We start from the raw sequence: 16,718 nt of genomic DNA on the forward strand, positions 1-16,718 counted from the left end.
AATTTCGTGCAATTCTCGCTCGTGTTACCCGGGTCAATTATGTCGAAACCTTACCGCACACAATACCACTCGGCGAAAGCTGCAGGCTGGAACACACCGTGGGACAAATTATGTCAGGTATCGGGTACATTAGGAAGGCATTGTCGTGTGGCCGAACGACGCATCGAGTGTCCGTGTAACTAGTTCATTGTTGGACCCGAGGCTCGAATAAATCTTGACAATTAACCTCGTCGAATCGCTCCCTCTCGAATATCGAACGATTTATGAACAATCTTGAGCTCTCTGCCGTATAATTGCGAAATTAGACAGCAATTCACGGAATTCACCAAGCATCAACTACAGCGAGGAAGTAGCAAGAGGTAAAGTAGGTATTTCGAAACGTCTGGAATATATCCTCCGAGATCGTTTGCGGAAAAGTCGACGTGAATCCGCTTTGGTCGTATATTTCGACGGAATAATCATCTTTTACGGAACCATTTCGTTCCGTGATCATACTCGTATGACGAGTAACAAGCCGGTTAAGGCAGCAGGTAAGAGTTTGTAAAAACCGCTGGCGCGGAATTGCAGAAAATTCAGCGCAAATACCTCATCGGGAGAAAGCTTACGGGCATTTCACGAACCGAAACGAGTCGCATACAGCGAGGCGCGTAAACTGAACGGCGCGGCGGCTCGCGCAACGGGAAAAGGGAAGGTTTCACGTCAACCGCGCGCCAGTGAACTCTTCGAAATACAATTTCCAAACTAATGGAACTGCGGTGTTTTCCATCGCTATCCAGTTCGTCGAGCGAAAACGCCGTCCATTGTCTTTCGTCTGAAAACCGAAAACTCGGAACGCCGCGAGGCGGCCGGCATTTGCATTCATTAATTACAGGGCTGAACATTTAAAGCCAGTCAAGTTAGATTTGGCTAGATTTCCAGTCGGCTCTCCTCGAACGGTTCTGCTCACAGTCGAGCATAATTATAGATGCGAAAGTCGAAGACTCGAGGTTCCAAACGTACACTCTTGTTCGTAAATATTGAGACACCTTACGCTTTCAATTACTATAATTTAAAGTTTAAACTATCAAGGAAACTGTTGATCGGCCAAGATTCTGCATTTGCGCAAGATAACGATGCGAGAATTCATAAGAATAATTTCTATGAGTTGCAACAGTAAGAGAAACATACGAGTAATGTATTAAAGATCATACACGTAAGCATCTACAATTCTCTATAACATATCAGTAACTCAAATCACATTAAAAGAATTTTGCATGGAGTAAATAAAAAAAAAGTGAAAGAAGTTCACCTATGTTGCGTAGATAAGATAGAAAAGTTTCTTTTGTTTCATAAGCTGATAATAGATGAACAACAATTTCTGTTTTATATTATTTTATTGAATTAGGTATAATCCATTTGGTTCTATTTCTATTATTATATTCGTGCATAATTCAATAAACTAATATAAAACAAAAAATATTGAGCGTCCATCATTTCCTTATAAAACGAAAGAAACTTTTCAGGCAACTTAATGCATACACAATACAAACATACTCTATTAACTAACATGCCTTACAAACTGCGATGTGTTTCGTACAGCTATCGGCACAGAAATGCCAATAAAAACGAAAAACTGGCGGCTCTCTGCTACCGTTAATTGTCTCGAATAATTGTAATGTTCGTACAAGTATAATCTCAAAGCTTCTAACAGACTAAAATCTTAAACAGTTTTTTAATCATACCTCAGTATATATACATATGTATATACATATATAGGAGAGGAAAGGAGAATGACGAGGGTCCTCCAATTGGTTCGGTCGAAAGTCTCCCCTCAGGGTTGTCGCAACGTTGACGAGAAACAGGAGGGAGAAAAAGATGGCTCGCCGTCTTCCGAGCCTTGCAGGCTCTGATACAGCTCTGTATAGTTCCGCGAATAACGATTCACAAAACGAAAGAGCTGATTAACCGAATTACCGAATTCACGCGGATATTAGCGAATAAAGAAAAACGGATGAAAACGCGAAATTATATTTCCTTGGGTGATGTTCCCTTTTTCCTCGCAGGTTCGTTTGCCGCGCTTCAGAAAAATGTTCGCCACGACCCACGTTAATTATATTTAATTAAACCCTCTTCATGCGTGATCGAACAAGAGCAGCATTTCAGGATCTCTTTTTTCTCTTGTTCTTTTCTTTATTTTTCTTTTTCTTTTTTTTTTTTTTTCATTTTTTTCATGTAGAGAAAAGAACGATTTCGTTATAGTTGGAACCGAATTCACGAGAGAACCGTTACACGTCGCCAGACAATTCCACGGGGGCGAATTAACGAGTGCCAGCTGATTCATACGTAGCCACGGAAGAATTAACGCTATTAACGAACGCCGCTGGCAGTCACGGCAGATGGTGAGGCCATGGCTAGAAAAGTACGATTAAACTGTGCGCCGTCGTGCACGCTGCCACCTTAATTAGTCCAGATTTTCCTTGGACTACGAAGAATACCGAAACCGCCCCGACCTTTCCTCTGTCCGACGACCTAATAAAATCCACGGCACGTTCATCCTCTTTCCGCGTAAGACTCTCCACACCGGGAACCAAGTTTTATTTTGCAGATCTGCTGAATTCGTCGAACCAATGAAAAGCGTAGATGAATCTTTGTCGTTGGCAGAAATTACACACAGGTTAATATTCTCTCGTAGATAACGAGTGAGAACCGTAGTTTCTATTTAAAGCTGTCGTGAATCACACAGTAGAATCCCTATAATGATGATAGTAATAATATTCTGGTTAAAACCGCGCATTATTTCTAATGCGAATCACGGTTTGTCGCGAACCACCTTAATTAACTCTATAAATCGAGAAGTACAGAAAAGTGATGATGTTACGAACGCTATTTTTTAGACTTATCTTGGAATTTATGTAATGAAATTAAAAAATTACCCAAAAGTAGATTTGACGAGGTTAGTTTCTGAAAGGTTCATGTAACGAAATATTGATCAAAAAGTGATATAAGGATGAACATCTCTTATCCGTTAAAGAAATTCGACGAAGCTCAAAGGCTTTTCGTCTCATTTTGCACCGTCAGTCCAGGCGGACGAATCTATCAGATGCACTGTAAATGGAACAAAGGTCAAGTACCCCGGTGTTCCGGTTCTTTCTGGTGGCCGTGGCGCAGTAAAACACGCGAGACTGATAATTGGCACCGATCTTACAGTCATGCAAATCACACGGGACTGATCCGCCTGGGAAACTGGATCAAACGTCGTGTTCTAGCACTGCTGGAACGCTATCTTATAATCAGAGACCGCTATGACCTCCCATGGAATCACAGAGAAACGGAACCGGTACTCATCGAGCGAAAAATAATTTAATTTTCACGAGATGACACATTTCCTGCTGAGAAATAGGAGAAGCTCGTCGAGTATTTTTCCTCATTTTTATGCGGCGCTTTTACCTTCCGTTTCCACGCGTAATCCTTTGCGAAAAAACGAGCAGCGAGTATAAAGAGCAAAGGCGCGAAACGGGGATCCGCGAACCCAATTTCCGTAACGTCGTGTGCAAACCCGTTAAAAGACAACTCAACGATGGGCTCTATTCATCGGCGACGTTCCTGTCTGCACTGTTATTGAACCTTCGAACGAATCGCCAAAATTTCCGCTTGCGCGGCTTTATATCGCGGTTTATCGTTCCCCTGTGCGAGTTCATGGCGTACTTTGCACGTTTTGTAACTATGAAATTATGAATAAAATCTGGCGGAGAAATAAATGAAATACAGAGTACTCGGTGATATCAGGGCTTAATAATTTACCAACTACATAATAATATTAGCGAATATAGAGAGAGATTATAGACTTCTCTTTCAACTTTCGTCGAGTAGAATAATCAGATTATTAGTAATTTAGCAACTATCATAAAGGCAACTATTATAGGTACAAAAAAAAAGAAAGTAAAATTTCACTAATAAAACTTGTTTAAAATTGCGTAAGAGATCCACAAGAAAGATACAATTGAAGAAGACCAAGGAAACAACAAGACGTAGTCCATTTTCAATTTTCTATCATCTGTATAACTAACATGAAATAGTTAAAAAGGGAAATAATCCGATAAATTCGAAAATATAAGACTTTTGAAAATAGCTACGAATAATAAAGTTGTTGTATCGCTTCAAATTTAAGAGGTCTATCTTTATAAAAGAACAAGACAAAGACCAAAGCTCCAACAAATCAACGCAGAATTTCTAATTTCCGGGAAAACTAATCAGCCATTCGTTTCAGATATCGAGAGGGGTCTCCAATGAACTGACGCGTGATCCCTGAGCCGGAGCATGTTGAAATCGGCCGCGTGCCGGCAGATTCTACGCGGAAAATCCTATTTCAACGGCGCGGCGATTCCCGATGAACGAACGCGAGCAATTTCATCAGGCTCGTGTCTCGGCTGGGTACGCGTATACGTGTCGGCCGTAGCGCGTTAGTCCGACATTGTTCAGACAGAAATGCACAGCTTCGTGTAAACACACGTGCGATGTATGTACGCGCGTTTACAGGCCAGCTATTACTTATTACCAAGCCAGGTCAAGATATTAATCACAGTTATCCTTGGGAAGTCAGCGCGCCGTGTCTGAACGTTTTGCATAAAGCGAAACGAAACACACCGGAACGGATGTTTAAGGAAGGTGAAATGGAAACAGGAATTCGTTCAGCTTTAGAGAATTATGCGCGTTTATCGCGAATGTAGGAGAAAATTGGACTCGGAGAAAGTTTTGTTGGAACACGAATGGAATTATTTTTTTCAGTCGTTCTAATTTCTCATACGAGTTACTGTTTTAAATAAACAGGCGCACGAAAATATTCGAATACTCGCAGAAACTTTTTACGAATATGTTACGCATGCCATATGAAATATAAAAGTTTTATTGGCATATAAATTTTCCATGTTAAATGTCCTTGTAAATTGAATAATATTCAACGACGCCTTGTAAATTTTCTTATTCTCATAAGTAGACTAAATATCGTAAATAAAATACGTGAATATTTCAACGATGTGGTATGTGACATCTGTTTAACGTCGCGTTTCAACTATTTTATAGTTCAAAGATGATCGTTGTCGGAGATAAAAAGCATTCATCCTGGACACATTACGCTTCATCTCGCGGTCGTACATATCTCCGGGAGCATTCTCCTGGTAGTAGATGTACTTGCGAGCACGCGGAAATTAAAGCGCGTAAAAACGTGTACGGGCGTGGAGAGGTGAAAAAGCGGCTCATGGTTCATTTGCGACGACGAGGAGATGAGTTGACGTGCGACATTACTGTCTCGTAACCGCATTGTAATTCCAACAATTCGCGTCGCGATTGCAACCCAGCTCGCGATATTATTCCGTCTCCGGAAAGATTCTGCTGCTTTTAGGATTGTTATCGTGTAAATTGCGTCCTGCGCGCCAGTAAAACCCATGAAAATAACCCACTATGCGTCGAATGTAGTTTGTCAATCGTCAGCAAATTTCGTTGCCGGATAAAAATTCGCTGTTGAAACTCGCGACGCGAACAATCGTATGGAACAAATAGTTGAATACTGACCGAATATTCTCGTCAGGGTAAAAAGTATTCGCGTATCGCGTATGATGCAGTGCTGAACGAAAAGGCAAATCGAGGCCCGATAGAAGGGACACTAAGTAAAAGCAAGAGGCAGCGCGCTACATGCATATGCAAATTCGCGTGACGTCGAGGATAACCGTCTTGGTTTCCTCCTGGCCAGGAGACCCGGATCAAGACCATAGCCGTCGATTAAATATTTACACGGAACGCTCGACCAAGTACATAAGTACCAGCCCAGAGCGCGATCGAGATTAATTTTGAAGGTGTTTGCCAAGACCGAGACAAGCTGGCAAATAAACCGATTAACTGTTTATCGAAACTTAGCTTTTCACGGGGCTAATGCAGCCGGAAGACTATTAACGGTTTGAAAGGGACGAGACTGTTCATATACACGGAAGCTCCAAGTTTCCCCCAAATAGTGACAAACTGAAGGAGTAACTAATCGATACTGAAACGGCGTACAAGCAAACTATCATTGGTAATGTTAGAGGCGGCTTTGTCATTAATAAGCTACGTTATTAACAAGCGCGATGAAATTAATATTCTCTTTCTTAACGTTTTCTTTAGCAGAACAAAATCTATTCGCGTGGTGTGAACAACTATCGATAAATCGACAGGTGTTTCCTGCAGCGATCCAATCTAGTGACAAACTGGTCATTAGAAAATTCACAAGGCAAATCGATGCCGGATTTACAGCGACCGCTCGTTTTATAGCGAACGGATGGTAACAATCCGCGCAGAAAGCGAATTTAAACGGGCTCTGTCGCATCGGTTACAAATAATACAGAGACCGGCTACGGTTGCGCCGTAGACAAACGCGTTCAGTGGCAATTACACGTAACCAATTATGCGCGCTGCGTTCCGGTTATTTAACACGACCCATGCACACGTCTGGCGAACCCTATTGCGTTTAATTGCATCGCATCTTCGAAACTGTATCGTGTTTGCACCGGCCGCTTTTAGGCGAAGCGGATTTATACGCGAATCGAGCGAAACGAATTTCCAGCGAAGTGAAATGTTGGAAACTCTTTGACTTTACCGTGCAACTTCCAGCTTCTAGAAATTGAATCGAAACTCGACGCTCTTTCACAAAACCCATTGTTACTCGAATTCATAAATAAAGCGGACCGGTAACGAAAAAAAAAAAAAAAAAAAAAAAAAAGAAAAACAGAAACGAGACGCGTACCAAACAGAGAAACCAATCATTATCTTCTGCTCTATGAAAAGCTTCTCTGAGATTTATGAACCAGCTAATTAATAGACACGATCGGAAACGAGGTTTATTCTCCTCGTTTCCCTTCGCTTTTTTCTCTTCTTTCTTCTTTTTTTTTCTTTTTTTTTTTTTGCCACATAAAACAGACATGAACGTCGTTTCATGGAACATGAATAGCTGACATATTCGACGACGCACATTCTATGGCTATACACGCATGCCACAGACACACACGTGCGTGAGCGACCGATCACGGTAGAACAGGGTCACCAAAATGTAGAACTGGTCTTCCAACGATCAACCCTATTTTCCAGATTCTGAGTGCATGCATATACGCTCCCTTTGATGTAATTCGACACCCACAGGCAGAGCGCGCTAAACTGTGTGCGCATAGGCATGCTGATGAATTTGCGTTGCTTTCTAATGGCTTCACCGATTAATGAACAACGGCGAAATGCGTGCTAGCGAGCAGCAAGCGCCAGGTGAGCACGCGTGTTAACGTGTGTGCGACGAATCAGCAAATTGCTTTTCGAAATTTCGAGGAAATGTATAGCTCGCGAATGGATATTACATAGACGAAACCAAGCTACAATACGATATTTGAAATATTTGGTAGAGAAACTGGAGTACGATCCATGGGAGGTGTTGGCAAAATTTTATACCTGTTACATTTTCTTTTTTTATAAGGAGAAAGCTTTTAGACACAAAGCAGCTATTTTAATTCCCTTTTTCGTTTTTGTTGAAGTGGTCACCATCACTTCTAAGAAAACTTTACATCTGTTAAAATCTGAATTAGTTTTCTCAAGCACTAAAGCCATCGACAGCGTACAGACAAAAGACTGCGTTGAAGGCAAACCATAAACGGTACACATGCAACGTTGGCTTCAGGGTTTTCAGTCATAGGATAACACTGCTACCGTGCGGATCTGGATCAGCTCATATTATATTCCGGAATTTGTATTTACACTTTAGTATTCAAAAATATATATATTCTACCTTACAATTTATCCACGCGTTCCTCTGTATTCACATACATCTAATAACCTCAACAATTTTTAGTTGGCACAGGATATACAGAATGCTTAACCACAAATCCATTACTGTACCTCACACGCTTCAACTCTTTTACTATATTTTTTTTAATTAAGCTTTAAATAACTTATATTTGTATAACATTTTTTGCTTGTTTATACCCATAGAATAAACTGACAGAATCTGTTAAATCCTGGGATATCTTGTATGTGTGACGCGTATTTCATTCGTTCTGTTACTTTATATCCTATGTTTTATATTGCTGTATTTGTTTCATCCGACACTTTTACCCTTCCCAATACTCTGTTATCGATAAATAAAGAGCACGTCTAGCAGAAGTTTTAAAAATGCGTCTAGACGAATGGCTAAATTAGAATTGCGGATGTAAGCGCGACTTTTCCGAAGGGAGAAGTGTATTTTTAAAACGAGTAGAAAGGATACCGAGGGAGTTTTTAAATAGAAAGCAACGTAGAAGCATTCAAGTTCCGAAGTTTCGGAGGAGTATAACTTGTATTGCATTCGATCGAAAGTACAAGGTTTTTTTTTAAAAAAGATTTTTATTACTCCTGATTCTAGAACGAGTGAAAGATTTTAAGACCGAAAGTTTCCTTTGAAAAATCCGCTTTACCGCATATTGCATTCTCGTTGGATAGATAATATTGAAAGCCAATTGCTCGCTTTTGCGTCCAATAAAGGGTATTCTTTAAAAAGAAATACTTACAATCGTCCGATAACATGGGTTAGATGGAATCGATGGACGGAAATTAAAGTCCAGAACGGGCCGATAAAAACGATACACGGCCAACGGAACGGGACAACCGCGTCCATTATTCAACCTTTTTCATGCGCTTTTGTATCTGCATAACTCTCTAGTCTCCGTCTTCCTATTGTCCATCTATTAAAACGTTAATAAACGCTGCAAAAGACCTTTTAGAAACGATCAAATTTCGATGAATCATAATCGTACTTAACTTTATAAATCTTACATAAAACGTTTGATATGGATTTCAATTTCGATAAAAAGGATCTAACTACAATCCAAGGAAAATATATTCAAGGAAATAAACGAAAGATGAAATACATACTGTGAGACACGATTCCGTTGCAAAGTTTCGGAGAAAATTCCACACGATTTACGCCAAAGGGAATAAACATCAACGTTTAACGAGATCCGGTAACGCGAACACATCGTCGGACCATTTGCTAACAACACGTACTTCGCACACGTTACCTTCTCTACCATCTTCTACACGTCGTTTTTCATTCTGTTCTAATTTTTGTCGATGATTTTGTCAAAAGGAAACTACTCAGAAATTTTAACCAGCCGTCGATGCCATGTGTACCTTCGAAGTATCGGTTGTTTTACGAGACGTAACGTCGATATCTCGTAAAAAGTTTTGCCATGTCGTCGTTCCTTTGGGTATTTGTCCGAATATCGGTGACTTCTTTTTAATAATTTCACAGCTCGCTACGTAGCGTAATTATAATTCAATGGTTTATCGTAATCGATGAATAAATTAGATGAAAGATAGTGAATATTGAAATTTGGTGATTGTCGAGTTTAATGGCCGAATCGTTCTTTATGGAATTAAAGACGAAGACAAAAGAATGGAATGGAGATTTTTGAAAGGTAACGGAGAAAGGAAAATGGTTTTCGCGGATCCACGAGGCTTGTGTCCCGAATGCTCGATGATGCAATCATCGTAACTCGACAGAGACGCGCGGAAACGTTTCTATCGTGGCTTTCGAGTTTAATGGCCGAATCGTTTCCTGCAGGATCGCGCGATTAGTCCGCTCCATTAGAGCGTCAGCGATTAACGCTGCGCCGCCGACGATAGAAAATCGTGGTCGAACGGTAGGAATCGTTCTTCGCATGGATCCGGATCGACGACGTAGTTTTCCACGCCCGGGAAAAAAAAAACGCAGTCACGCGGGAGCCTTTTCAGCCTCGTCGTAAAAGTGGATCAACCGCGATTTCGTTACTCGCTTACACATCGTCAATGGAGACCGATCAGATTTTAGCGATTTTACAACAACCGGACTTAATGTCGTTTCTAATAGAAAAATTCAATTACTTCGATTACTACGATTAACGATGTGTCGATTTAAAGCTCCATAATTCACGCAACTAATAATTCCAACGTCAAATCAAAGCGTGCTCGCACTGGCTACGAATTCAAATACGAATTTCACATTCCAATTTTAATAGTAATATCGCTGCGACTGGATCGATCACATTTTATCGAACCATTGAATCCATTACATTATTTCGAATAATAATAAGAATCTTACTTTGAAACTAAGATACTGGAATAACTGGTCGCTTAAAATTTTATTCGAACGAATGATCGTCTCTCGCCGTTTTAAGGAATGTTCTACGTTTTCAATGGTTAATTACTTCCTATAGATGTTCTAGGAAACGAAAGCCCAGTCATTTGTCCTAACGATAACGACCCGTGGAAAAATGTAAAAGCTATCTGTCGAAGGACGAGAAAATTATCTTACGTTACATGTTTCCGCTAACGACAGTCGTTGTTTCAGAAACAAACAACGTTCGATGAATTGTTCGTGACTCGTGAATCAAAAAACCGTTTCGATAACGGTCACCATAATTTGGAACTTCTCCGAAACTGTCGGGATCGCTTTCACTTTGCTGCCCAACGCGTAACGGATCGCCCATTACGTTCATTTCTCATTGCTAACGGTAAATTTTTCGATCATTCGAAATCTGGATCGAGATGACAACGCGACACGACGAATGGATACGAGAAGGTTGAAAAGTGAAATTACGCAGGAAGAGGAAACGAAGAGTCGATACGATACTCGAGAGTGGAGGAGAGTTAATTTTTTATGCATTCCTCCGACGCAATTGTACTTTCCTTTCTTTTTTACCTTTTTCTTCCATGAAATTGCATGACCTGAATTTCGATCAAGAGGAAAAAAACAAATAGCGTTTATTGAAAAAATAATCGGAAATCTCACGACACAGATGTAGATGAATTTGGATTTATATGGACGATGGTTTAATAACGTGGCGATATTTTATCAAAAGAAAGAACGTTAATACATCTACGGTGCAGTCGCAACGCACCGCATTCCAGGTCGAACGAAACCAGAAAATTACAGGACTATAAATCAGAAAATGTTGCGGTATATGAAATGCCGTTCGTCGATACACGAGACCGTTTTAATATCGCACTCAAAAATATGATTATGATTATTGACCTCCTTCCTTTCATTTTGTTTCGATAATAAAAATGGAAGAGTACAAAATAACCGAGGGAATGAATAAGTTTGAAATAAAAGATCGAATAATATTTCAACGGTCCTCGCTGTCGATCTTTCCTAAATGGTTAAAGCAAAGGTCGTTGAAGCACGAAGCACGGAAAAATTCGGTGAACATCCGCGTTAATTTCACGAGATATTGCACGCAAATAACTCGGGCACAACAAATTCCAAAATTTTTCATGTATCAAACGCATCCTATTACGAAATATTCGAGTCGATCAAAATTTTCATTCAAATTTGTTCGTAAAAATGAATTTACATCGGCTTTCAGCCTATTCGGAGCTATAATTAGAACAGCTATAAAATGTAAAAATTACATTTCTTCTTACGTATCTTGCACTTTTTTTTGTTAAAAATTAATTATTTGTGATTCAAATCGTGGCGTTACACGAGTCAAAAATAAGTTCGCACAAGGCTTCTGTGCTTTATTCACCAGTTGCTTGGAAGTTGAATACACTACTACCAGGGACGCGTGCACGTGCCACGCTCGCTGGGTCCATTCACGAGGCCGTAAACACATCAGTCAATCTTTCAAGCCTGGAGTCGCACTAATGCATGCAGGGTAAACGGTCTTTACAAGAGCTAATGCAAATTTTCCGATACCGTCTCGTTGAATTGCGTTCTCGAAGATCTATGTGTGTACGTATGATATACAAACATACGTATTTAAAAGCTTTTCTATGAAAATACAAAGGTTTAAAATACAGAAACATGCAGGAAATTTTCCAGCAAACTTCGTCCTATTAATTTGGAAATTAAAAATTTGTAATTACGAAGGGAAAATTTAAAACAGAAATTTATTATACGCCAAATTTGAAATGCAAAATAAATTTAAACAGTATTAAGGTTTTATACTGCTAACACGCTTTTAACATGCACGGAAGAAAATATTTGCCAGGTTGTTTGACGTATAAAATTCTTTCTATAGCAATGTACGAGCTATAATTTGCCACGTTTCTTTTCAAGTATCGCACCTAATGGTTCGCGGAAATCATCGGCTCGTGAAGCAAGGCTTCGCGATTTATTCACCGCGTAAGATAAATATCTGTTACCAGAGCGGCTGAATAGCATCGAGAATCACTTTCACTCTCTTTTCCGCGACTCGCACGGGTTACTCGCTGCATTGCCTCTAATTAACGTGTTTACGAGAAGAAGTAATAAGAACGGGCTGGGAGCGAGTTACAAAATCGTGGAAAATCGCGGTTTTCGAATGATGAATATGCCTTGATGTAGGAAAGCAATTTAAAGTGCAGTAGACAGAAGTTAATTTTCGTCCCTAAAAGAGAACTTAGAGGAGTTTCAGGATCAAAGGATACTAAACTTTCTGTCATTTGGAATTAATATCACGTTGAGTTTCTTTGATATTATCCTATTACGAGTTTGAGAAATCTTATTAACAATAGAAATTCGTAATAATATGTAATATACATAAAGTAATTGCTATGGACATAACTATTATACTGTAGCATCACTGTACGAAAAAATTAATCGAAGATAAAGAATAAATAAATAAAGTTTTTTAAATAAGACTCAGTTTTCAAAAAGTCAATTTTACAAATATATCAAGCACGTGTGTAGTCAACTGGGATACGGATACGCTGAACAGCTCGTACTATTAAGAAATTGGACTTGGTAGGTAAAAAATCCAACGTTAATCATACTTAGAACTATAAATATGAATAGAAAGAAAGATGTCCGCGAAACAAATTAGAAAAGAAAATCTCAATTAAAACTTACCTAATAATAGTATAATTTACGGAACATTATATATATATTATATATATTATATATATATAATATATATATATAATTAATATATTAACATATTATATTATATATATTATATATATATAATATATATATATAATTAATATATTAACATATTATATTATATATATTATATATATATAATATATATATATAATTAATATATTAACATATTATATTATATATATAATTAACATACAAAATTTACGAATGTGAATGTTATATCGCAAAATATAACGGCGCATGTTCGAATCGGCGAGATCCTGAAACAGACCACTGCTATTGTTTCTAAAACCGCACGAACGATCGTATGTTACTAATAAAGGCTTAACAAGCGGCAGAATCCGGCTGCAAACGCCGCCGTTACTTGCCGCGTGTTAACCATTTGCCATACTTCGCGTTACATTCCCTGTGAACTCGTTTAATTCCCAACCTCCGCATGACACGTAAACGGGTCACATAATAACCGTTCCAGATTCAAATGCAAGATCGATTCAAATGACACCACGAAAGATAACTTTCGTATTATATCACGAAGAAAATTGAGACAACGTTACGAATGCTCACATCTTCTACATTCAACGTTCCACGTTTCACGGCTCGACGAACACGACGACAAAGCATTTGGACGGAGAATCGTATTTTCGTCGTCGCAGAATCGCTTCCGATTCCATTATTAAAATATCGCGAACCACCGCGCGAAAATAAAAAGATATTATGAAACAGAGTTCAACATCTCATAAATATAGTATATACAGTGGCTATAAAAAGTATTTATACATATTACTATTTTTCAATGAAGCGTTTATCAGTATCACATTACATTTTCATAACATTAATTTTATATAGTCATACCAAATTACTACCAAATGATAGGAATCTTAATATAACTTTTGGCTTAACATGCATAAATGCTATAATAAATATAATAGTATACAAACGGAACATATTATTACACACTATTACAAAAATGTAACTTTTAAACATAAATGATAATATACATAAACATAAACATAAACATCGTTAGGCTGTGGAATATGTGAATTTCTGGCATTCGATGTTTGTAAATAACAGAGCCACCCTCGATTAATGTCACGATTTCTTTGCCTCGATGCATCGCAAATCATAGAAATTCGAACAGCGTGTGCTTACAATGAAAGGGGAGCGTGGCTTTCGCGTGGGGCTGCGCTCTGATCGTCGAACGTCGCGCACATGGCGGCCAAGATCACGCAACCGGAATTACGCTCATGACAAAAGACAATTCATTGACATACCTTGGTATCTCGCGACGTGTGGTAGTAATAAACAAAGGCGAACATCCACGCGCATGACAGCAGCAACACAATTTTCACATTTCGCCGCATCTCTGGTCGTGTATCTTGTTCAATCTCGCCCCTCGTCCTCGTCTACGATCGGTGATCTCGTACCACCTCGTATGTCCACGTTTCACGCGCGATGTTTCGTTCGGAAAAAACGGACCACGCACACCCGCCGCCGAGTACGCACCGCAACACCGTGGACGAACACCACTAACGTGAACGAACCGGCAGCCGAAGCCATACTGTCCGGCTTCGAAGAGAACGGCGGCTATGCGGTCACTGCGAACGCGCCGAAGCTTCCCAATCCCCACGCCAGGCGGCGCCTCGAGCGCAGCTTGTAGGCTATGACGCCCACTGGCCTCGTTAGCGCGAAATTTCGAATCTCACAGTATAGCCCGCCGAATTCTTATATCGGTTTCATGCTGACCTCTCTATGCAACGCGATGCAATTGCTCACGAATCTTTTCGTATATACTGATTCACGAAAGTGTTCCAACATTTATAGATATCTTTCATGAATATATTATGTGTATTATAGGAAATACCTTGAGCGATATTATAGAGCACTGCTACATGATTATATTAATAAAGTGTGAAAATATATGTAAAAATTAAGACATTCATATGTCGAGTTATCATTTGAGATAGGGGCGTATAATGAATTTTCATGGGAATTAGTCATCGTTGTTATGTACTATCGATGACAGTTATTGATACAAATGTGATTATTACAGAGTTTAACAAGTAATAGCGGCGATTGAATAATCGAGATGTCGATGACAATGAATTTAGGTTCGATAACGAATCCACGGTCAACGGGATGACGAATGCGATGTGATACACGATTCTGGTGTGACTCAACGTACTTGTCCACGGTATTGCCCTTATGTACTCCTCTCCGTACCTCTCTGTACCCCTCGGGTCAGTCTTTGTTTTTAAGGAGAGCTATTTAATTAATCCATACCTCTGTTAGGTACACGTTCCTCCCGTGACCTAGGCTACGTTCAGCGGCCCGTTATGTCACTTCGAGCCCAAGGCCACTATCATAAACCCGTACTCGGATTAAATCATAAACTACTATTTCTCAGTTTTTATTATTTAAGTGCATCTATAATAAAAGTCTGGACTAAAGTATTGGGGACCTTGCCAAAGATTCTTCATATATATATGTAGAGATCACAAAAGTGTTTAAGCAGTAAATTATCCATTATATTAATAAGTCTTAATATTCAGTGGAAACATATTTAACACTTATGAGTAATCATGCCGTATATTAATTTTTTATAAATATATATGTTTATAATAAATATTTTATAATTACCACATGCATTTCCGGATTACTTTTAAATTTTATCACTATAATCATGACAGTTATGTCTTGTTACACGTATTAATGTTTTACATATATATCACATACAATATGTACATAAAAGTATTTTATAGTAAATGCTGGAATATTTTCATAGCTGAGTGTATACGCAAATCGTATCGCAGGAATAATTTAATGGTCGTATCTCCGGAAAAGCAAGTTCACATAAAGGCCTTTTCTAGACCTTCAACTATAATTCCTTCGTTTATTCCGAAAACTTTTCTATGTATGCTTTGGTTATTTTCATTTCATGCTGAATCATGTGAATGTGAGGAAATACGCAATACGGTCCTTGAGCAACTGCGTTATCAAAGCTTATTCTTGTATATTTTCGGATCTTCTTGTTTAAATTGCGGAAACGTATTTTTACAGATCCAAATTAAAATCTAATCCAAATTTTAAGCACATTGATGGAAGCCAAAAGCAGCTTACTCACCAATCATCGAAATCACTGTACGCACAGCTTCCTTCTCTTTTCATGTATGTTAAAGAAATAGAAAATTAAACTAGAAAATTGGCACTTGATCGAAAATTATGTTGCATGGTTGATGTTTGATTTCCATATTCCGGTGAACGTGTTACTAAACTTTTAATTGGCACAAAGTTGTTCATGAAACTAAATATCATCATTAATTTTCAATATTATACAAGTTCGTACACCTATACAGCAATTCTCTCATGATGTTTATTAATGTTGTATATTTTTATTAAATAATTGTATAAATAATATTTTATTAATTATTTTACATCCTCTAACAAGGCATTTTTAAAATGAAATCAGTTCGTCGAAATAATGCTTCGATAATAAACTAAACTTTAAATTTATTTATTTATGTTTCGATACGTTGAAGGAATATTTATAAATTCTCTGTTAAAAACGCTTAAAAACAACAAATACGTTTAAATACGTTACGAGATAAAGAAAGTTTTAAACGAAAGAAACTGAAAAATGAAGGAACTAATTAAACTTAAATTGGAAAAATAAAATTCTTAAACCTGCGATTTTTAATGAACATTTTTGGTAAAATGAAGTATATTATAAAAAAAAGAAACGAATCGAACAATGAACATGTAACCGATACTGGGTGGATTTCGATAAGTGTACTGAAATACGCCCACTTTCGACCGACGATATGCATCGTTTCTAACCATTCGATGCAGTCTT

The 16,718-nt window shown here is 38.5% G+C and overlaps 1 protein-coding gene across 1 annotated transcript in view; it reads right to left on the reverse strand.

Moving 5' to 3' along the window:
- The window catches only part of LOC132910123 (polypeptide N-acetylgalactosaminyltransferase 2), a 202,569-nt gene extending 188,110 nt beyond the window's left edge, over positions 1-14,459 (reverse strand). The window contains exon 1 of the mRNA XM_060965610.1: positions 14,140-14,459. Within this exon, the coding sequence (XP_060821593.1) occupies positions 14,140-14,229 (90 nt within the window). The 5' untranslated portion in view covers positions 14,230-14,459. The remainder of the gene's footprint in view (positions 1-14,139) is intronic.
- Between the last annotated feature and the right edge of the window lie 2,259 nt (positions 14,460-16,718).

Source organism: Bombus pascuorum, chromosome 8 (genome assembly GCF_905332965.1).
Source record: "Bombus pascuorum chromosome 8, iyBomPasc1.1, whole genome shotgun sequence".
In the NCBI taxonomy this organism is placed as follows: Eukaryota; Metazoa; Arthropoda; class Insecta; order Hymenoptera; family Apidae; genus Bombus; species Bombus pascuorum.